Genomic DNA, 22,267 nt, shown 5'->3' on the forward strand with positions numbered 1-22,267 from the left:
CACATCCAGAGAAGTGATCCTAAGCAGTAACTCTCCCATGAGCAACCCACCCCAAATGAAGATGCCAACTGTACTGCTCCCAGGGGAAGCTGGTGGCTTGCCTGCTCTCCATAGCAAATGCAGTATCTGCTCCCTTTGGTTTCTGCCACTCAAGAAAGAACTACCTGCCTGCACTGTTAGTGGTTATTTCACCAACCGTTCCTATTTTTTATTTCATTTCCATTTATCCATTTTTAAAAAATACCTCCACATAGTTAAAGGAAAAAAATAACATGTGTCTTATGATAGAAATCAACAGTCCTCTGCCTCACCACTCCCCATCTCCTGCTCTGCTCTCTAGTGGTTTCCCCAGATATTTACCCTCCTGGATATATAGAAGATGGAGTTGGGCAGGAAGAAAGGAAACTGACATTTGTTGTTACTACTATGTGTATCAGGCACTTTGCTAGATGCTTTCACATAGGTACAAGGTGAGCATAGCAATTTGCTGTGTTAGAAATCTTCTCATTTCTGGTGAAGACATTGCTCTGGTCAGAGGGGCCCGGGGATAAATGATTCCATCACCCTGTAGAGGGAAGGAAGCAGCCACACTCCCAGTGGAGCCCTAAGCAGAAGGAAGACCTAAGAAGGCCTTCTCTTGATCTGGCTTTGCTGCATTGTCTGGGTTTTTCAAGTTCCACAACTCCTGTGTGAACTAATTGCATTACCTTTATTTGTAATTCTCATTGTCTCAATGTTCAGTGTGTCAGCATCTCCAAATCATCCCCACTGTCTAAAAGAAGGAACTTAACCTATAAAAGAGCCTTGCCTAGGGACCCAAGCCTGTTAGCTTCCTCGTCAGATGTTATTATAGTAGATTCTCTTTCCCAGCTCCCCGCCAGCTTGCTCAAGGATGCTCACATACTTAAGAGAAAGTTGGTTACTTAGCACCTTCCAGAAACAGAATTAAGTTCTTTATCTCTTCCATACTTTATGACAACTTGGTCCTTATTGCCTCTGGTCTGATTCAAAGTGTCCATGCTTTCCTTGGGTTGCCAGTTCACTGTCCAAAGACTATTGTGGCCCAAGATTAGCTGCAGTAAGAAGAGTTCCTATAGAACTCTCCTTCCGGGTCAGCACACTTGACTCCAGGCCAGGGCCAGTCTGTCTGAATCACAGCATTCCAATTGCACCCCCCTCACCCCCACCAGAGGCTTCTGCAGCTTTTTACTCATACAAACAAAAATAAATCTCACTACCGGCCTCTGAACTCCACAGCAGTATGCTTCCCCCTTCTCCCCAAGCGTCCCATGGCTGTGAGTGGGGACTTGGCACTCTCCCCACCGACATCACTTTTTCACTCCCTGCGCATCCTGTGTCCTTCTCTCACCGTGCGACCCAGAGATCGGAATGGGACGTGACGGCCGGCACAGGCGCCGTGCACAGCTGCCAGGAATCTGACGGGTAAAATCTGGAAAAGTTGGGAGGGCAAATGCTGAACACACACACACACACACACACACAGCGCCACTCAGAGAGGGCCGGAAACACAGACACCCACAGAAGAGTGCTGGCAGACTCCCGAGCCTTCCCCGGTCTACCATTCTTTTGAAGGGAACCAGACTAGTCTAGTGACTTAAGTATGGCACCGCCCCCCCCCCCAGAAGCCCACTGGTACCCCAGGAGAAGAGGGAGCAGCTTCATTTAATCTCCTGAGACTCCATGAGGGCATGTGGGGAACAGGAAGCAGTTGTGTGGTGACTCACTGGGCAGAGCCAGGTTAAGGGAAGTTGTCTGCGGGCGTCCCTGGGACCGGATGGTGGCAGCACAACTCCAGCCACCCTCATACAGCTTGACCCCACCACACCCCTGGGGAACCAACAAGGTTGCCACCTCCCCAAGACTCTGGCCTCTGTTCGCCTTTCTGGCCCTGAGCCAGAGCTCAAAGAATTCAGACAGTTAGAGCTTCCCTAGACCCTACCCCTACATTTTTCTTCCATCCTGTCATCATAACACACAAGTAGGCTCAGTTAGCCCCCAGCCTTCCTTGGCCACCTGGCCTAAAAGCCCTCCTGCCTACTACCAGCTCTAAAGGTAGGATAGTACAAGGTGTTAGGAGCTCATTGTTCACGCAAGGTAAAAAATTACAACCAGTTCCACTTCCTTAGAGTCAGACCAGGGCTAGAGTGTCATTTTTGGACACAGGAAAACTAAGATGTGAAAGGAGTCTCGGTGGGGCGGTGGCAGAGATACAGTGCTCAGTTCAGACCCTGAGCCCCTGTCCTCCCCCAACCAGTGGCATTGCCTGTCCTATTCCTTCTCTCCCAGAGAGAGAGATTTGGGGGCCTGTGATACAAGAAAAATATTCCTGGCAGTGGAAAAGCTGGATAGAGAACACCAAGACCTGGGAAAATGAGGGACAGGAATGCTGATGCTCCCTCTGTGTGAGCAGAAAGAGCAGAGAGTTGTTAACTGAACCTGACTGGGTACCGTTCCCTGTTCTTACAAAATGCCCAAGCCATTACACAATGTTATATGCCCATTATATCTCAATAAAAAATAAATTTTTTAAAATGCCCAAGCCAAGTTTGGCGGAATGTGTGTCACCCTCTAGTTGGCAGCCCCATGGGGAGGGACAGTGACCCAAGTCCCTGGGGAAGGTGGTCGGCAGCCATGGTACTTCCCCCAAATGAGGTGAGAGCAGTAGGAGGACTTCAGACTGGGCCTCTCAGCCACATTTCTCATGCCTGCCAGCGTCCTGTGGCCTGTGCCTTCCACCAGCTGTGGTGGCAGTGGCAGCAACAACTTACTCATAGGGAGAGGTCCTCGGCAGGTCACAGAGAAGCCACCCCCAGCATTCAGAGGCATGCCCTTTCAGTTTTACTGTCATTGCCAGTGAAACCTGAGCACCTTCCTCCCTGACTGTTAGTGGCCAGGGCCCAGCACTGTGGGCCCCATCTCAGTTGGCACGCACATCTACTCCCCCTGCCCCGTGCCTGTGCCTGTGTCCCTGCAAGTTGCTGTGTGGCAGAAGGCCATGAGAGGGCGTGACAGGGCTGGGACCTGCTTGCTTGGCCCCTGCCAGGTTTGTGTTGGTGCCTTCAGCTCTGTACACAGAGAACACACTGTCTGGGCAGATGCCAGCAAATCAGTTTGCTTCTTGGCCGTGGTCCCCTGAAGAGGAAGCAGCACAATAGTGACCATGTTCTGGAGTGACAGACATACCCAGAGCCTATCTATCTCAAAGGGCCACTGCCACAGAAGGCTCTGTCAGACTTGAGAAAATTGGGCTTTCACAGATGTGTGTGGAGCTTCCCTGAAAGAAGTGAACATCTGTAAGACGAACAAGCACTAGGTCATATGCTTGCCGAGGTGTGGTGCACAGACCACTGGTGCTATAGGAGGTAGTTTTTTTGTTTGTTTGTTTTGAGGAAGATTAGTCCTGAGCTAACATCTGCTGCCAATCCTCCTCTTTTTGCTGAGGAAGACTGGCCCTGAGCTAACATCCATGCCCATCTTCCTCTACTTTATACATGGGACGCCTGGCACAACATGGCTTGCCAAGCGATGCCATGTCTGCACCCGGGATCCTAACCGGCGAACCCCGGGCCACCAAAATGGAACGTGTGCACTTAACCGCTGCGCCACCGGACCGGACCCTAGGAGGTAGTTTTTTAGTGATGCGCAGGAGACACTTTGATTTTTTATTATGGCAATTTAGCTTGGACTGGTAAACGTAGGACTATCCTTGATACCATGGATATCATTGCTCAAGAAGAGGCTAAGCAAAAAAGAATGTGTGTCAATTTAAGTCAATTTAAAGAAAAACATCAAGTAAATAATAGTATAGCTTGTACAGAGTTGTGGCAAAGGAACACAATTAGAACACAAAAGACTAATGTGTAGGAAACACTGTGCTGGTCCACGAGGGGAAGATGGTGGCAGTCTCATCAGTCTCGATGTTGCTCTTTGCAGACATATGAGTTGGATCCTAATCCATCACACTGTCTGGATTAGTGGAGGACCACTGTATGGACTCTTGCTGCCGTGGGAGACTTTGGTACTAATTATTAGTTGTCAGCATCACTTTTTCTGTATAGCCTTTGAGTTTAACTTTTTTTTTTAACTACACAGTGAAGTAAGTTGAAATAACAAATTCTGTTTGGGATACACATATACATCTAGAAGTTTGTGGTGGAGAAGTACCCCTCTCTATGCTGTCTAGATAATGTACATGAAACCACTTTCATATCCAAGTAACTTAACTCTCCCTTGTTGATTTTTAGCCCAAGGTCTTATTTTCAAAGACCTGTTATTTTTAATATCATCAGGGCCCTTCCTCAGTGCTAGGCTGGGTTTTAGTCATGCCCTATTCGCTGGGCCATTTGGTCTGTGTTGATTTTCATTGCAGTGCTTTGACCAGCCTTTGGGCCTGTCCCTCAGGCCTACAGGGGTTGGCTGTTCCTCTGTAGGGGGAAGAGGTTCAGGAGGCAGGATGATGACACACTGTGGAGTCAGGCGCCTGGCTCACCCACCCACTTGCCTGCTCACTCCCTGGCTCACTCACCGTCTGTGTCCCTGTAGGCTGTCCTGGAGGACCACAGTCAGATGAGGCAGATGGAGCTCGAGATCAGACCCTTGTTCCTCGTACCAGACACCAACGGCTTCATTGACCACCTGGCCAGTCTGGCACGGCTGCTGGAGAGCAGGAAGTACATCCTGGTGGTGCCCCTCATCGGTGAGTCAGGCCAGAGCAGCCCTGCACGTGTGTAGCAGCCCCCTCTACACACATGCCCCACAGCCCCGGGGGCCAAACAGGCAGAGCCCTGCTGTGTGTGTAAGACAGGATTTGCAGGGAAGTAGGGAATGCGTGGGGCAAGGAAAATTGTTTAATAATCAAAGCAGTTCAAATTATTATGGCTGATCCATGGCTTAAACTGCTGAGCAAATGGACTCCTGTGTCCCAGCAACCAGAGGCTGCATGAGCCCAGCCCTTGTTTTTATCCTTATAAAGCTTGCAGTAAAACAGCAAAGCTGGTTCCCGTTATTGGTAAACACTCAGCCCTGGCAGATAACGGCAGTGCTGCTGGGTGGTCTGGCAGGGAGGCTGGGAGGATTTTGAAGTGGTTAGATGCCTTTGGTCTGATTGTCTTGTAGCTTTTCATGATCATTCTGTTGGTTCGAGGTAGCATTCTTCTGGCCAATGTCACCCTAAGGCCAGGCTGACAGAAACCCTCCAGAGCGAGCTCTTGGCTCATGCCTGTGAGTTGTGGGTACTTGGGCCCTTACCACTGTCTGGTCATTGGTGCTGGTGCAGGGTTAGCATCCCAGGATGCAGCTAGCTTGCTTCCACCCTCAGGCCAGATGAGCTCAGCTGGGCTGTCTCCAGGGAACTGTCTAGGTATCCTTAGTTCTTGGAGCTCTGTGGTGGGTCAGCCTCAGGATGGGCTTTGGGCTCTGGGCTCTTACCTTACATTGCTGATACAGCTAATATAGCTGATGGCTATCCTGTGGAGGGAGAGGGTCTGAGAGATGATTGGGAAGCCCAGGCTTTTTAACATCTCCTCAGCAGCCACTTGGAGCAAGTTTGGGAGCTGTGTCCTCTGGAAAAGCTGCCAGACTGGCAGTCTGCCTGCCAAGCCACCTCTGACATCCATGCCAAGATGTTCCATTGGGCCTTCCCTCCCAGTCCCAAGTGTCTTAGTGCCAGATGAGGGTGGAAACAAAGGGCAGGAAACATCCGCCCCTGCAGAGGCTATAGAACCCTGGGGGGTTGTGGGAAACACGTTAGCACCACCTGAGAATGTTGGCACTGAAGCAGCCCTCGTCCCGCTTCCACCCTCCCTGTCTTCCTTCCCCCTCCCCATGTGGCCTGGCCAGAACCTCTTAAACCCAGGCCCTTAGACCTAAGGGAAGGTTTTCTGTTCTTCAAAAGTAGAGCAGCTTCTCTCCTCAAGGCAGAGCAGCAAGACCATCAAGTTGTTCCAGCTTCCCCTCTCCCCTCACTGGGCCCTGGGGTTGGGCAGCTTACAGGATGTCTCTGTGCTCTCTTAACCAGGAGATTTTCAAGGGGAAGAAAGTGATTGGTCACTTTTTTGCTAGATGGTAAGGAAATAGTATAACTGAAAGAGGTTGCTGACATCTCAGGAGCCTCCTAGGACTTGGCAGGAGCCTCAGACACCGTCCCAGACAAGCAGAGCTCTTGGTCTCCAGCACTGATTGTGCCCCCACTGTGTGTTCAGTCTCCATGTTCCTAGGGGATCCAGTGAAAGGCAGAGCTGCAGCCCTTGGCCTTGAGGAGCCCTTGGGGCAGTGGGGAAAACCAGATTGGGTGGGGAGGGAGCAAGTAGATGAGAAAACCTGGAGGAGAGGATATATTCAGAATAAATAAACCCCAGGGGCCCTGGACTCTCAGGGGCTGTTGAGAGGACTCCTGTTAGTGAAGCTTCCTCAGTGGACTTCTGCCCTATGCCCAGTACACAAAGGGTTAAGCTGACAGCTTTTCCTGCTTGTTTCTTGTGCTCTTTAACCTGCTTGTGCTCCTTCGGCCTGACCCCAACGTCGAAAAGCCCCGCCTGGTGCAGAAGCACAAACAAGCTTCCCCTTTGAAGCCTGTTTAGTTTGGAAGCAGGAAAGCAGATTTTGGGATGGAATACCAGTTTTTCGTGTTTGATGTTCTGTTTGCTGTACCATAAACTCATCCTCCACTACTCCCCAACCTCAGCCATACTTTGTGTGGACACTGCAGCCTCAGGTTGCTGGAAGCATGGGCATCGTGTCTGTATGTGTGTGTGTGTATTCCCACACGGGCCCTTTTCAGAAAGTGTCTCTGAATACCCAGACAGTGAGTGCCAGGCTTACCATGGAACAGCATGCTCATGCCGACTCCCCAAGCCATGAATCATTGTACTGAGGAGAGGCCTCAGACCCCAAACTCTCCCAGAGCCCCCAAGGAGTGCATATTTCCCACTTGACCTCAGGCTTTTGGCTGGAATTTTGGAAAGAATCTTCACCAGAAAATGAAGCCGTGTCCCAGACACAGAGGCAGGCAGACAGGCGCACGCGCACGTGCAGTATCAAAGGAGGTAGATGTGCCAAGGGCATGGTTTTGGGGAATACCAAGGCCCTTGCAAGTGAGGCTGTGACTGCTGTTTCTCACTTGGTGACCTCCCTGCACTCTGCTGGGAGGTGGGGTATAGAACTCTGCCCCTCTTGGACTGCTTCAGTTGGGGGCCCAAGAGGATGAGGAAGAGTGCCTCTTTCCCTTTAGCTGCTATGTACCCTTGCCTCTCCTGAGGGACCCTTTCAATTTGATCCTATAACTAAGGAATGCAACAGAGGGGCCAGGTTTCTTCCTCTGAATATGGCAGCTCCAGAAAATCCCTGTCAGTTCCTCCCAGGAGGAGGGCGGGGCTCGAGGGGAGAGTCAGAAAGGGGCTAGAGCACTGTGGAGAGTCTGGGACAGTTCTTGCCCTCCAAGGTCCCCTAGTTTCACTGGAAGACTTCTCTGGGGTAGGATGGCTTCTGTGGTCTGGGAAGGGACTGGCTGGGAAAGCGAGGCCTAGAGTGAAGGCAGACATAATTGCTGATTGCTGAAACTGATACATTGTGGGACTGTGTCTCATCAGTGATCAATGAGCTGGACGGCCTGGCCAAGGGACAGGAAACAGACCACCGGGCTGGGGGCTATGCCCGGGTGGTGCAGGAAAAGGCCCGGAAGTCCATCGAGTTCCTCGAGCGGCGATTCGAGAGTCGGGACTCTTGCCTACGGGCTCTGACTAGCCGTGGCAATGAACTGGAATCCATCGCCTTCCGCAGTGAGGACATCACTGGCCAGCTGGTGAGACCCCTGGCAGGAAGGGAGAACCCACAGCCAGCCTTCAGAACAGGGTCTTCGGGAGGGAGGGCCTAAAAGAAGGTCAGTCAACTTGGGCAGCTGAGGGGGCAGCCACCATCGAGGCCCAGAGGGAGAGTTCCTTGTCCTCTAGATCACTCTTGACCCAGCCAGGGAGGGTCAGGGCCTGTATGGAAGGGACTCTGAGATGTTACCCCAGAGGCAGAGGCTACCTGTGCCTCTTCTGCATGGCGCCCCCTCCTGTTCACTGGCACTTCTCACACTGTCTTCCTCCAGGGTAACAATGATGACCTGATCCTCTCCTGCTGCCTCCACTACTGCAAAGACAAGGCTAAGGACTTCATGCCCACCAACAAAGGTACAGCTTTGCCTCTGCTTTGGGAACATCCATCCCCCGACCCTACGTTGTCCTACCATCCTCAGCCTTAGGGAAGAGTTTCTTCACTGACTCCAGCCTGGGAAGTGTGAAGACTCAGGCCTGCTATAAGCCTGAAGCCAGCCCAGTTTCCTACCCTCCTGGAAGTCAGACCTCCCTGTCACAGCTCCCCCACCCCCAGGTGGACCCTGGGCCAACTAGAGATAGGCCTAGCCCAGGAAGCCAGGCTCTAGGCAGTGAGCTCTCCCACTCGGGGTGCATCCATTTCCTTTCTTGGGTCCTTGGTGAGTTATCTGACAGCAGGAATGTCTTTGTGATTCAGTGTAGCTTGTTCTGGCTGTGGTCTCCTGAGCCCAGCCCTCTACAGCACTGAGAGAGCAATCCCCAGTGGTCCCTGGGGCCCACCTCCCTTTTCCTGGCTCTGCTCACCCACTCAGTTCATCCCTAAATGTTTACCCCTATCAGGCCGAGGGTGGAGGTACTTCCCCAGCAAGCAGTGGTCCTTTTCTTCCTATCTCTATGGTTGTGCCCTTATAGCACTTTGGAAGCAGGTGAGAGCTTGGACCGAGCCCCCAGCCCAGTTTTCAAGACCTTTTCGGTGAGCAGAATCCCTCCTTTGGACCAAAGGCCTGCCCTGGGGCTCTCTTCCAGGTTCTTAAGCACCTCACCCTCAACCTAGAACTGTCTTTCCTGCACAGCCCCTCAGAGTCAGCAAGACTCAGGGGTTTTCTGCTCCTGACTCCCAGGAGTCTGACATTTCTTCTTTTGGAAGGAATTCCTAGGAGTTTCTAGCTCAATGTCATCTGCGGAGCTTGTAATTCTCACCATTTGGTTTCTGTCCACGTATATGTGGTCTCTTGTCGTTTACTTTTTGTCGTTGTCGTCCCTCTTTCGCCTTTCCTCATTTTCCGAGCCCTGGCTTCCAGGCTGGTCTGGGCATTGTCTTCTGTCCTGCTGCTCCTCCCATCCATGGTACACTGCAGCCCCTCATTCCTCCCTAAGTCTCTGTATCATGGCTTATACGTCCTGTCCCTTAGAGTCGGATCTGGAGCATTCAGGTGGTAAAAAGGAGGCCTGGCTGAGCCAATCAGAGGAGCTTGGGCTCTGCTTCCAGCAGCTTCCTAGAGGGGCACCTTCTGAGGGAGAGGTAGGCAGGACTGTAGAAGGCCTTGTTGGGAAGTATGGTTCAGATACTGCCGTGGCCCCACCCAGCTTCAGAGCTGTTTCTTTCTTAGCAGAGACACATTTTGGCTTTGGCTCTACTAGTCTCCCCACCCCCATTTCACCCCAAACAGCCTACAGGAACCCATTGCCATCCTGGGGACCGCCCCTATCAGAATTACATCAGCAACGGCTGGTGTAATCAAACCCCATTTGTCAGTGTGAATTCTTAGCAGATTAACTTGTCAGATTCACAGAGAAACCGTCACCAAATGTTTATGTGTAAACGATGTTGAATTTTAAAATCATGTGGATTATGGCGGATGGGGCCTGACAAGATGACAGTCTCTGGTTTCTAACAAAGTGAAGTTACCAGTGTCAAAACAGAGGATGTTTATTGTTAAAAATGTCTCAAAGTATCCACAGAAACCCCTGCAGACCCCTGCCAGCAAAGCTGGGCCTTGGTTGGCTGACCTAAGGCCTGGGACTCTCCTGGTGTGAGTCCCAGGGCAGGAATGGTGGGGCTGCAGACAGACTCGGCAGCCAGCTTGGAGCCCCACACAGCACCACACGACACCACTCAACCCCACCACACACCCCAGAGGGGCCAGGCCCAGGCATTGAGCAATCTCAGAGCATCCCCTCTACCCAGGGCTGCCTTCCTCTCCTTTTCTGCCTACCACAGCCTCTCACCTTTCATCACACCCTTCTTCCACCTCTCCCCCTCTCTCACCACCATCGGACCCCATGAGCCTCTCCCTCCCTCGTCCTCAGTACTCCTCTCAAGGCTGACAGCCAGTTCTCAGCCTCCCTGCCTGGAGCTGGCAATCCTGAGACTGCTCAGATCTGACATGGACATTTGCAGTCCCCCGGCCCCGCCAGCCCCCGCAGTCAGTAAAGCCCCACAGGAGGTTTCCTCTGCCTCACTGTCTGCTGGGCCTCCGTCAGGAAACACCCAGCTTGGGGTTGAGAAGTGGACCTGCCACTGGAGGGGCCTTACCAGGGGTGGGGATGTCACTTGTGTGAGTACTTGGCCCTGGTTTAAATTCTCCCCAATACACTAAAAGGTTAGGGAATTAGGGGAAAAGAGGGGGTGGAAGACATCCTGCTAAAAAAGTCATCTGAAAAGAATGAGGCTGTCTGTGCTGATAGAGAAAGATCTTTAAAATACATAAAATTTGAATAAAATAAGTATGGCTAGTATGATTGTAATATTATAAGAGGAAAAAGCTTATATAACAAGTATATATACTAGTAAATGTGCATAAAGAAATCTGGAAGCATACACAGATCTACCCCTGGGGAACAAGACAGACACACATGGAGGGAGACAACTGGGAGGACCATCCTGACTTTACCCTTTCCTTTTTCTTCCTCTGTACTGTTAGGAGTTTTCGCCACATGCGTGGATTACTTTTACTTAACAGAGGAAATCATTTGGCTATACTCAGGGCTACGTTGGCACGGCTCTGCCAGGGATTCTTGCTCTCCTCTGCTTAGAGCTCCCGTGAGCTGACTGCTCTCCTCACACCCAGGAGCCCTGGATACACTTTATATTCCACCTTGAGTTTCTACCTCTTAATACCCAAAGCATCAACTGCTGGTCTTGGAGGTAGAGAATATGCAAAAAGAGAGGGATCTTGTGAGTCCAGGACCAGCCATGCAGTCAGAAAGAGTAGAAAGAAAAGGGTCTTCTACTCCCTCAGTTCAGAGTCCTGGGAGAGGGGTCTGTGGAGGCTGGTGGCTTGGGCAGCTTGCAGGGCACGAGGCAGCACAGTCCTATGCTGGAGGCAGGGCTCCAAAGCAGAAGGCCAGCCACAGCCCAGCCTGGCCCTCCGTAAGTCAGTAGGGGAGGGGCACCCCCCGCTGATTGTCTTCGTCAGGTAAAGGACTTGGGGGAAGGCTGAGAGATGGCTGGCCTTGACCCCCCAGGACCAAATTTCCCTCTAGAGAGAGGAGAGGCAGCCAGCGCCTCTGCCAACTGCCCTCGGTGAAGTCCTTCTCTCTTGTGCCAACAGAGGAGCCAATCCGGCTACTGCGGGAGGTGGTGCTGTTGACGGATGACCGGAACCTGCGTGTGAAGGCACTGACGAGGAATGTGCCTGTGCGGGACATCCCAGCCTTCCTCACGTGGGCCCAGGTGGGCTGAGGGGGCCTCACCGGGGCCCACCCCCATGGAACCGTTCCTGAGAGGCCACCAGGCGCACAGTGTAGCATAGAAGATGCCCACGTGCCTGAGCCACCAATCCACCCAGACAATAAACCATCCTCTTCCAACCCACGCCGTGGCCATGCTGTGGGGGAGCTGCTCCTTACAGAGCCCCTCCCAAGGGTCGGGCGGAAACTGCTGGGACCCTCCTCGGCTGCCAAGATTTAGCAGGGAGGTGGCTGGCTGCAGTGACAGCAGGTGGGCCAGCCAGGTAGGCTGCCCACACTCTGAGCCTTTCTCCCTCCCCATGTCTAGTTCAAGGGCTGGGAGAAGGCCTTCTCGGCCCCAGGACTCAGCCACTTTCTCACCTGGAGATGGGGCAGGGGGTTAAGAGTTTCCATCAGATGCAGGTGGAATGACGGGTCCCTTTGATTTTCTTCAGAATCCCTGTCCTGAATGTGTCCAAGAGGCTTTGGTCATGCCATGAAGAGAGTGCCCAGGGTTTGTCTCTCTCCCTGAGGCCTGGATTCCCCACGGACCTAAGTTGGGTTCTGGACCCCACATCCTGAACAGCAGCCCTAGGCCCACGCCTCTTCTACCCCACCCCCAACACAAACACACACCCTGCTGCTCTTCTTCCTGCCCTTATCAATCTGGGTCCATTGCACTTTGCCACTTATTTTCCCCTCGGATGGTCATGGGTCTGGAGGGAAGGGACATCCAGTCTCAGGCCCATGCTCCCTGGGTGGCCTTTGCCTTCTCCCTCCCCCCTCATCAGCCTTCCTTTTACTCTAGTTCCCCACTTTACGAAATGTCCTCAGGTTCTTCTTAGTGCTCCCCTCCCTGTCCTCCCTCTCTCCCTCCTGAGTCATCCCCTTCACCCTCCTTCCCTTTCTAGTTGACCCCTCTCACCTCCCTGGTCCCCTCCATTTCCTCACCTCAGTTCCCCCAAGGAGGTTCTCACTCTGAATCTTCCTCCTCCGGTACCTGGGACAGGAACCTAATAAAGTTTTTCCACCCCTAACCTCCTTTGCCTGGCTCCTGTGCTCCGAGAAACTTCCAGGCTTGTACAGCCCAGCCTGAGGGTAGCCTGAAGTTTCACCCTGTTTCTAGCTTTGCCCTGGAAGAACTTGACACAGGGGCCCTTTGGCCTTGGAGTTTTTTGTTGCCGCTGGCACCTGTGTTCAAAATCTCACTCTGGAGGCTGCCTTCTGGGAATGTGTTCTCCCAATCCAGGGACGGGGATGAGGGGGACTTAGAGGGAAGGCAGTTCTGAGGAGGAGCCAGGAGTAAATTTTGATGGGACCAGTGAGGGAATCTGCCAGAGCACCATCTGACTTCACAGGTTGCCCTGAAGATGAGAGCAAGGCTGTGCCTTCCCTGAGGCCCAAGACTATGCCAGAAGGAAGGGGGACTGTGCAGGAGAGCCAGGGCCAATAGTTTGGGGGTATGAGCCCCCCAGGGCCTCAGAAGACTGGGCTGTTTAGGGTACAGGGTCCCCGGCCTCTCTTTTGAGAACTTCTCCCTGGATGAAGGCCACTGACTGGGTGGGTGGGAGACCTGTCTCTCCTTTCTGTCCCATTTGCAGCACTGGTTTTGTTTCCTTAATAAATTTTTAGTTATGAAACATACCTGACCTCTTGCTGATCTGTCTCTGGGACTGGGGAGGGAGAAGGTCCAAGTCTCTGCACTTGTATGGGGGTGTGGGTCTGCCCCCTCCACCCACCCTGGTGCAGCCCACCCAGGTCCTTGTGCAGGGTGGAAGAGAGCAGCAGGGTCCAGGGTCCTTGGTTACTGCTTTATTGCTGTTTGGTTCGAGTATAGAAAATGGAAGCGGCTCTGGAAGAGCCTGTGTACAAGGTAGGAAATATACAAACGAGGAGGAGGGAGCTAAAGAGACCACGTTCCAGCCCAGCCCAGCCTGGGCTCGGGATGGGGGGCTGCCCAGGGCGCATGCAATAAATATGGTCCGGGGCCCCAGGGAAGGAGAGGGACACCACACCGCGGGAGTGGGAGACCGGGTAGGCCAGGGCTGTCTCAGCCCTCTGACTCCAGAGGGAGGGAAGGGTTGGCCCTGGGGCTAGTGCCACTTGTGCAAAATGAGGAACTTCACATTATCAGTCCCGGGGCGGGCGGGAGCGGGGGGCAGGGGGCCCTCCGGCCGGCTCAATCCCCTCCCCGCTCCCCAACTCTGCCCAACGCTCCGACCCCAGCGGGGAGATTCACAGTGAGAATGGGTGTGGTCGCAAGGGCCGGAGGTAGGGCTGGGAGCGCCCCAACAGTGACACCCCTCCCCCCAAGAGCAGCACGGAGCCGGGGAGGGGGCCAACAAACCACAGGAAGAGGCGGAGAGGGGCCGGGGGTCTCCTTTGGTCAAAGCTGATATCAAAAATATAGATCTCCCTTCCCCCATCCCACCCCTGTCCCGGGGTTTTCCCCCCACCCCCACCCCCAGGCTAAGGCACAAAGCAGTGAGGCCAGGTGAGGCCGCAGAGAGGTGGGGCCGCCGCCACTGCGGCGACGCTGCCGCTGCTACTACAGCTGTCCGGGCGCGGTGTGCCTGCTCGCTGCTGCCGCCGCCGCTCCCTGGGGGCGCGGGTCGAGACCACGCGGCAGCGACGACGCGGGCCGGCCAGAGGCGCCCTAGGTGGGGGAGAAACGGTCGATGGTCCGGCCGTCGGGTCCAGCGGCCAGGTGCGCTCCCTGGCTCAGCACCTCGGCCGCCTTGTCCGGGCTCAGGCCCAGCTCCGCCGTGAACTTAGCCAGCGGGTAGAGGCTCTCGAGCGCCACCTTGGGGTCGTGCAGGAAGTGCGTGGTCTGCGCCAACAGCTCGGCCGCGGCTGCCTTGTCCTGCTGCTTCAGGCTCAGCTGTTCAGCCGTGAGGCGGGCCACAGCAAAGACGCCCTCGGGGAAGTCGAGCTTGCCCTTGCCATCCGGGCCGGGGACGCCAGGTAGCCCCCCCAGACCCGCCAGCGCACTGGCTGCGCCGGCCGCGCCACCCACGGCGTGCATCTTCATGTGGCTGATGAGGTTGCGTTGCTGTGCGAACTTGCCGCCGCACACCTGGCACTCGTAGGGCTTCTCGCCCGAGTGGATGCGCATGTGCTCCGTGAGGCGGTACTGGCGCGTGAAGCGCATGCCGCACGCGTCGCACGCGAAGGGCTTGAGGCCCAAGTGGCTGCGCATGTGGCGCGTCATGGTCCCGCGCTGCGTGAACTTCTTCCCGCAGATGGTGCATGGATAGGGCCGGGTCAGCCAGTGCGTCTTCTCGTGCTGCCGCAGCGTGGCCGGGTCCTTGTAGCTCTTGTCGCACGACGCGCAGCGGTACGGCCGCAGCAGCTCACCCAGGCCGCCCGGGGCCCCAGCGACCTTGTCCCCACCGCCTCCAAAAGGGGGCCCTAGGCCGGCGGCCCCGGCAGCTACCTCAGCCGCCTCGGCCCTGCCATACAGCGCCTCCTCCTCCTCCACGTGAGCCTCTACGTGCGCATTCAGCTGCTCCGAGCTGGGAAAGCCCTTGCCGCACGGGATGCACACGTACAGGTTGTCACCGAAGCTCTCAGGCTCGCCGTAAGCCAAGTGCGGGCATGGGTAGCCCTCGAGGTGGCCGCCGGGCGGGCTGGGGTCTTCGCTGCTGCCCGTCTCCTCGCTGCTGCTCTTGTAGTCGTCGCCGTCACCGCCTGCGCCAGGCCCGTCCAGGCTGCCCGGGTAGCGCGGCGGCGGCCCCAGGCCGAGCGGGGGGCCCCCGGGCGAGGCGGCGGGGTCCCCGCCACGCTCCTCGCAGCGCTCGCCCGGGGAGCCGCGCTCCCGGCCCAGCTCGTCGCCGTAGCTCCCCAGGCCTGGCTCATGCTTCATCCAGCGGTAGAGGAGACTGGGCCCGTCGGGGCGGCCGGGGGGCTCGGGTCCCGGGCTGCCGCCGCCGCCACGGAACGGGTCCGGAGGCGGGACGGCCTCCTCCAGCTTCTGGAAGAGCGGCGGCAGGGCCAGCGGCGGCTCCTTGTAGGCTGCGGGGCCGGCGCTGGGAGGGCTGTCTGGGCGCGGGGGCAGCTCGCGTTCGCCCGGCGGCCGCTCAGGAGGCGCGGAGCCCGGCGGGCTTTTCTTGGACAGGTCCAGGCCGCAGAGCGGGGAGCAGCGGCGCTCCGGGGCGCAGAGGGCGGCAGCCGGGCCGGGGCCCGAGGCGTACAGCTCCGCGCAGTGCGTGTTCACGGCGGCCTCGGGGCCCGACGGCGGCTCGGCGGCGGGCGGCGGCGGAGGCCCGGCCGGGGACGAGTAGCAGGCCTGGATGACGGGTGTGGCGGCCCGCAGGCCCCGGCCCGGCCGCCCATAGGGTGCGTAGCCGCCGCCGCCGCCGCCGCCGCCCCGCAGGTGGCAGTACTTGCCGTGGCGCTTGAGGCGCTTCTTACACAGCGCCACGAGGTCGGGGATCTGCAGGTAGCTGGCAGCGGCCAGCACGGCGCCCAGGCTCGGCTCGGCCCCCGGGGCCACGGACGCCGCCGCCGCCTCTGCGCCATCAGCCAGGCGTCCGGTGTAGATGAAGTCCAGGACCAGGCGGAACACGGCCGGGCTCACCATGTCATGGTCCAGGTTGAGCAGGTTGTCATGCACCACCAGGGACTTGAGGTAGGCGCTGCTGGCCGCCAGCACGTTCTTGTGTGCGCGAAAGAGGGCGTTCTGCACCACGATGATCACGTCGCACAAGAAGCCCTTGGTGCGCTGGTTGTTGAGCTGCAGCAGCAGCTGCCTCGAGTGGCCGGGCGCCTCCATCGTGTCCAGCATCGTCTGCCCAGCACAATCTCCTGCGGGGACACACACCAGCCGGGTCAGAGCCGCACCGAGCCCTGGCTGCCTGGACCCAGCCCGGTGCTTCTCCCCTCCACTTCCCCTTCCCCTCGGCTAGGCCGGGGCATCAGCACCGCGGCCTGGGCATTGGCGGGCTATCGGCCGCCTCCGAGTGTGGGAGCCTGGGCCGGCAGGCCCGGCCAGAGGAAGGAGCAGGAGAGTGGCTGGTGGAGAGGAGGCCGGGCGGCCTGCACCTCAGGCCCGGATGCCGCCGGCCACACAGGCTGGGTTGTGGGGACTTCCGAGGAGAAAACTGTTCGGGCGAAGTGACCCTTTCGGAGACAGTTACCCGACTTGAGGAAAATGTCCGCTTCAGGAAAAGTCATTCAGGGCCGAGAAGTTTGCCCAAGTGGGATATAAGGGAGCCGAGTAAAAAGCACCTCCCGCCTCGGGAGAAGTTGCCCCAGCTGGGGGAAGTGATCCGGAGCAGGGGAGCGCGGTGCCCGCCGTGGCGCCGCCCTGGCCGGGGCTGTCAGGCCCTCATTTGGGGCCCGGGCGGCAGCCGCGGCGCGGGGAGCGGAGGCAGCGGCTGCCTTGGCGGGCAGAGCTCGAAGGCCGGGCCCCGGCACGGGGAGGGCGTTATATCGGGGCAGGAGGCTGAGGCAGGAAGCAGGTGGGGGGGAGGGGGGAGCCACGCAGTTCCCAGGGGAGGGAGGGGGCAGCGCCCCGGGCGGGCACGGCGCGCAGCCGGCTGCGGCCCTGACCCGGCCTGCGCCCCACCCGCGTCCCGGCCCCGGGCCTCGGCCTCTGCTCTGCATTCGCGGGCCGGGAGCCTCCCTCCCCAGCTCCCCTCGGCCCCTTCTCCACGCGAACTCCGCCGTCCCAAACTTGGGGAAAAGTTTCCCAACTTCAGACAGGCCAGGAGGAGCGCGCCAGCCCCAGTCCCTCGGCTCCCAGCTTTTCCTCTCGGCCCCCAATTTCGGCAGCCAGGCGTTTGCGGGGCCTGAGCCGATCCCTGAGCTCCCCTGCCCGCCCGCTCGCCCGCCCGACCCTGTTCCCCTCCTGGCCCGCAGGGCCTCGCAGCCCGTTACCTGTGGCCGCAGCCCGACCGGGCTTCCCTCCCCGAGGCGGTGGCAGCTCCTAGCCAGGGCCCCACCCGCCCCGCTGCCAGGCGCCGAGCTGTGCCAGGGCAGCGCCCCTGCCAGCCCCGCCCGCCAGCTCCCCTTCCCTTCCTCTAGCCTCTTCAGCCCATGTGCGGGCAGAACCGGCCCCGGGCCGCTGACCCCGCCGTGAACCCGGCGCAGAGCAGCGGCCCGGAGGTCCTGAGTCCTCTAGGGGCGACACCCCGAGACCTGAACCCCAGCCGCGCTGGGGTGCCCGAGCCAGAGGATGCGCCCGAGGCGGTAGCGCGCGAGGACCGGGCTGTCCGGGTCCCCTGTCCCTCCCGGTCCCCAGCCCCAGGACCCACCTGGGGGGCATGTCGGAAGCCCCGGGCCCGGCTGCCGGCGGATCCAGGGGGGACGTGGCTGCGCTGCGCTGCCCTCCGCCCGCCGGGCCCCCGGTCGGTCTGTCTTGCTGGTCCGTCCTCCCCGCGTCCTGGTCGCGTCTCAGCCCCGCCGCGCTTTCCGCACACTCTTATCTGGAGCGGCCCGGCCCGGCAGGCGCTGCTGCAGCTATGGCGCCACCTCGCGGCCGCGCGGGGCTTTGCGCAGCACAGCCGCGACCTCCCTCCCGCGCACCTGGGTTGGAGGTTCGCAGATACTGCTCTGGACCGGGAGGGGGGCCTATTCGCAGGTTCACCCTCCCAGATGTGCCCACTTGGGGACCCAGGCCCCGGACCTGAGAGCCCCACAAACCTCGGGGTTTTGAGCTGAACGCTCCCGTGTACGTATTTCTAGATTCTCACATTGCCCCAATTCAGAGAAGTCTTGCCCCCAAGGAGGGGACTCTGGTGACAGTGGCTGGTGGGAAGGAGGTTACAGAAACCCTAACGGAGAAGAAGGTAGACAAGATCTTAGGGGACTCTCCTTAGGCATTCCTAGATGGAACTGTCCATTTATACCCACCACCCCCAACACATCCACCCTCACTCAGCCACATGGGTTAGGTACGCACAGAATAAACCTGTTTGCACCCAGACGGTCTCCGGGCATTGACACCTGCGGGCACGCCTGTTTGCACAGAACACACCTGCCCCCTTCCGGAGTCCAAGCCCTGAGGACTGGACTCCAGGGGCTGCTACGTAGGGCCCTTCGTGGACCTGAGTAGAGGTGTTACAAACAAACAGACCTGAACTTTCAGGTCTCTGGAAGGATCCCAGGACATTCGAACGGGAATGGCTGGACAGCGCCTCTTGGAGGTCCTGCAAGAGAGACCCAGACCCCAGATTCCCTATGTGAGCCGTTTTGAGGGACCTGCCTGGACCACCTCCTCTCCAACCCACGGACCCGAGAGAAACGTGACAGGAAGGCCTGCAGGCCGGGATCCCCCGCAAGGTCCTGCATCCCCAGGTGAAGGCCGGGTTCTTGCAGGTGACGCCCCTTCTGGGAGGGAGGGGACCCTGCACTGGCGCGCGGGCACTCGCACGGCTACTCCGGAAGTGTCCCCGCGCAGCCCAGCCGCCTCAACGGCCGGTAGCTAGCGCCGGGTCACCGCGGCCCACGCTCCGCCTCCTCCCCGCGCCTCCTGACCCCCGCCTACACGTGGGGGGTGGGAGTGCGTCCCCGAGAACGCCTGCAGCTTCTGATTGGCTGCTCTTCCCTCAGCCGCCGCGCGCGAGAGGCTGGGGCTCAGAGTTACCATAGTAACCGATGAGGTTCGCCCAGATCGCGTCTCTCCAAGGCCTTGGAGAGCTTAGCAACTCGCAGGGCCGCTGGGCAGGTGGGGGCCGCGCTCGCCACCCCCCGCGCGGTCCTCCGCCCCCACGCCCCTGCTAGAGGTAGTGGCTGAGTCATTCATTGAGGGGCCGCCGGCGCAGCCGCTCGTGGTCCGTGACAGACACCAAGGTCTCAGGCGCCCCCCAGAGGCTCTCTTTCCTCCACAGGCGACTTCATGGCCTTGGGGCCAGGCGGCAGCTCCTGGTCCCCGCAGGTCCCTCCGACTCCCACCGAGTCTTGAGTCCGTGTTCTGGATCTATCTTATCCAAGTCCTCTCCTCCGTCTCCCCACGGGGTCCTCACTAGAGAAGTAGTGAGGTTCCAAGAATGAAAATTGTGGGCTCCCGAGCTTCCAGCCTCTAGGGGAGACGGACCCCCACATCTTGGCCAAGGGACGTGCGGCTGCGTCGAGGTGGAAAAATGTATGGAGTGCTGGAGGGAGACTGGAAGGCTCCTCAGAAGAAGTGCTCTTAGAGGTGGGCTTTGATGGACGAATAGGTGTTCTCACCCTAGACAGGAAGGCGTTCCTTGGAGCAGAGAACCACTGGGGCAAAGACTGGAGACAAAAAACATAAAGAAAAAGAAAAGGGAGGGGGAACTCTAGGAGACCAGATCCCAAAGTGTGCGTGATCTCTCTGACTCCGTTTCAGCTGTTATCTTTTATCCTTGTGATGGGGCCAGATCCTAGCCCCACAAGGAGCCCCTCAGCCCAGTGTCTCTTTTGTGCGGTGCAGTCTGTGGTCCACTGTGCCCACTGTCTTTTTCTTCAACACTCTCCCCAAGTTAACTCACTGCCCCAGCCCCTACCCTCAAGCTGTCCTTACATTTGTATGGGAGGGTCTTACAGACCTTCCCCCAGCCCAGCTGCCGTCCTATGAACTTCCCCCTTCTTCAACCTTTGACCTTTCCCTCCCTCCCTAGTTTCACCTACCCTGGCTGTTGCTGCCCCCTCCCCACCCCAATCTGGCTCCTCCTCCCTCTGAACACACTCCCTATTTAGAGGCTTCCTCAATTGATGGAGCTAGGCTGAGCCAGGATCCTTCATTCCCCTGCTCCTGTCGAGGGGAACTCTCCCGGCATGGTGTGGGCCCTTCCTGCCAATTCTGATCTCCAGGAACTCTAGCTCCTCCTGTTGGAAGTGGTCTCTGCCCCGCCAAACCCTGGAGACCCCTCTCTGCCAAGCTGCTGAGCCCTTGGTCTCCTTCACTCCTTATCACCCTTGTGTGAGCTCTGCCAATGCCCATCATTCCACAAATGGGCCCTAAACGCAGTCCACTGTGTGCCAGGCTCTGAAAATGGCACTGCCAACCTGTCCTCCTGCACTCCACTGGCTGAGGCTCTTCCTCTTGCCTCTTCTCCTGCCACCTTTTCCCCAACTGCCCCATAGAGAACCCCCTTGTTCATTTCCGGGGAGTGCAAGCCACCTCCTCAACTCTTCTGCCTTCCTTTGGGTCTCCAACTCCCGATTGGTACCTGGACCCCCACTGGACCTTCCCTTCCAGGCCCAGCCTCCTCCTACAAAGCCTTCCAGGACCTCTGAGCTCCCGCATTCTTTTTCTTCATTTTCCGGACACCACAGCTCTAGAAGCAGCCCTAGACCCCTCCTAGGGTCCAGCTTCCTCTCCTGAGCCCACTCCCCCCCCCCCCCCCAGTGGCCTGCGGTATAGCCCTTGAGAGGTATCTTGTGGCTTCACAGAGCCGTCGGGTTCAGCAGGTGAGGAATGGGAATGGGGGCTACCGGGTGAGACCCTCTGGAAGGCGAGCAGGGTGGGGTTGCGCCCCCAGGTGTTTCAGAGTGAATAAACATGTAACGGACTCCTTCACTCTCCCTGCACTATCCTCCCGCCGGCCCCCAGCCCGCAGTTCCGGAAAGTTAACCCCTGATAGACCGGCACAGGGGGCTCGGGCTCCCCCTCCCGTTCCTGCTTCCGTGAGCCCTCTTCCCCCTCCCAGCTCCCTGTCGCCTCGGTACCCCCCCCCCTCGCCTCGCCACTATAAATAGCCCCTCTTCCCGTTTCCTAAATTCCCTGCTGACGTCGGCAACGCGTCAGTGTGTAGGAGCCGCGGCCGCATGAATGAGCCGCCGCACGAGTACTACGCGCTCCTATAAAAGCCGCCGCGCCAGCCGGGCTGCGGGAGGCGAACGGGCGCGGGCGCGACGCGGCTCGACAGGTAAGCGGGACTGACCGACCGACGGGAGACAGATGGACCCACGCACGGACACGGACAGGAGGGCAAGGAGGAGACCGGCAGGCAGCAGGTTGGAGGGCCCCTACAGGGGTGGGGTTGGGGACAGGGTGGGGTACGAGGGTCCCCTCGCAGCTGGTGGAGCCGGGCCGGAGGCGTACACGGAATCCCGTGCAGCACCTGCCCGCTCCTGGATGGAGACGCAGCCACTTCGGAGGAGCATCTAACAGAGGATGGACCCCAGAGTCCCCGCAGCTTTTCCTGGGGCTCCTGCGCCATTCTCCCAAGAAAGTGGGGCGAAGGTGCTCGCGCCCCCTCCTCCCCCTCCCCGCAGCACGGTGACTCAGCCTCGCTGCCCCTGGCCAGCTGAGCGGGGGATCGGGCAAGGGACAGACGCCCACCTGCCCGCCGCCCGGGCCGCAGCTCTCTCGGGACCCCAGCCCCGCATTCAGCCGGGGCGCCCCCTCCCCGTCCTGTCCCGTCGGGCTGGTCGCTCTGCGCCCCCGACTTCCCGCCTCTGCGCGAGGAGCTGTCCTCTCAGGACCAGGAGGGGGCGGGGCCTCAGCCGGAGTGCCCCGCCCCACCCCCACCGACCCCCCTCCACCGGAAGTGCCTCTCCGCAGGGACATCTTTGACGTCACAGGGCTTTGACGTCAAGGGCCGCGTGCCTGTCCGCGAGCGATGGGGCCGAGAAGGGCGGGAGACGCGGGGGAGGAAGAGCAGCAGCGCCCCCAGCTGCGGGCGACAGTGGCACTCCCGCCCGGGCAGCGCGCCGGCACCTTGGCTCTAGACTGCTTACTGCCCGGGCCGCCCTCAGTAACAGTCTCCAGTCACGGCCACCGACGCCTGGCCCCGCCCCAGGACCGCAGACCCGGCCACCTGCCGCACCCCTGGCCCCTCTGTCCCCGG

General features: G+C 58.5%; 2 protein-coding genes and 1 long non-coding RNA gene across 8 annotated transcripts in view; 1 reads left to right on the forward strand and 2 right to left on the reverse strand.

The window, feature by feature from the left end:
- The window catches only part of SMG6 (SMG6 nonsense mediated mRNA decay factor), a 212,774-nt gene extending 199,625 nt beyond the window's left edge, over positions 1 to 13,149 (forward strand). For 3 of the 4 annotated variants that reach the window (XM_044745869.2, XM_044745870.2, XM_044745868.2), the window contains exons 16-20: positions 4,564 to 4,717; positions 7,608 to 7,819; positions 8,111 to 8,192; positions 11,390 to 11,511; positions 11,963 to 13,149. In XM_044745869.2, coding sequence (XP_044601804.1) covers positions 4,564 to 4,717; positions 7,608 to 7,819; positions 8,111 to 8,192; positions 11,390 to 11,511; positions 11,963 to 12,007 — 615 coding nt within the window. In that variant the 3' untranslated portion in view covers positions 12,008 to 13,149. Of the gene's footprint in view, positions 1 to 4,563; positions 4,718 to 7,607; positions 7,820 to 8,110; positions 8,193 to 11,389; positions 11,655 to 11,962 lie in introns of those variants that run through there. The other variant, XM_014826888.3, reaches the window with a different exon arrangement.
- Positions 13,150 to 13,299: 150 nt separating this feature from the next.
- On the reverse strand, positions 13,300 to 17,942 carry HIC1 (HIC ZBTB transcriptional repressor 1). 2 transcript variants are annotated; one of them, XM_044745876.2, is made up of 2 exons: positions 17,765 to 17,942; positions 13,300 to 16,313 (listed from the first exon to the last, which is right to left on the reverse strand). In XM_044745876.2, the coding sequence occupies exon 2, from the start codon at positions 16,291 to 16,293 to the stop codon at positions 14,164 to 14,166; it is 2,130 nt and encodes a 709-aa protein (XP_044601811.1). In that variant the 5' UTR covers positions 16,294 to 16,313; positions 17,765 to 17,942; the 3' UTR covers positions 13,300 to 14,163. The 2 variants fall into 2 exon arrangements, with proteins under 2 accessions (XP_044601811.1, XP_014682384.2); XM_014826898.3 differs by lacking the exon at positions 17,765 to 17,942 and adding an exon at positions 16,646 to 16,784.
- Positions 17,943 to 18,145: 203 nt separating this feature from the next.
- Positions 18,146 to 19,223, reverse strand: LOC139040019 (uncharacterized). Of its 2 annotated transcripts, none has more exons than XR_011493643.1 (3): positions 19,096 to 19,223; positions 18,586 to 18,658; positions 18,146 to 18,283 (listed from the first exon to the last, which is right to left on the reverse strand). It is a non-coding gene; the product is annotated as an uncharacterized lncRNA (long non-coding RNA). The 2 variants fall into 2 exon arrangements; XR_011493642.1 differs by lacking the exon at positions 19,096 to 19,223 and adding an exon at positions 18,744 to 18,882.
- Positions 19,224 to 22,267: the final 3,044 nt, after the last annotated feature.

This window comes from Equus asinus, chromosome 13 (assembly GCF_041296235.1).
Source record: "Equus asinus isolate D_3611 breed Donkey chromosome 13, EquAss-T2T_v2, whole genome shotgun sequence".
Taxonomy (NCBI): domain Eukaryota; kingdom Metazoa; phylum Chordata; class Mammalia; order Perissodactyla; family Equidae; genus Equus; species Equus asinus.

Bases quoted from the DNA above. Each gene is read 5' to 3' on its own strand.
- HIC1 (XM_014826898.3), bottom strand. From the start codon at position 16,682: ATGACTTTTCCTGAAGCGGACATTTTCCTCAAGTCGG. The intron at 16,314-16,645 runs GTAACTGTCTCC...GTGTCCCCGCAG, and splicing joins GGACATTTTCCTCAAGTCGG to GAGATTGTGCTGGGCAGACG.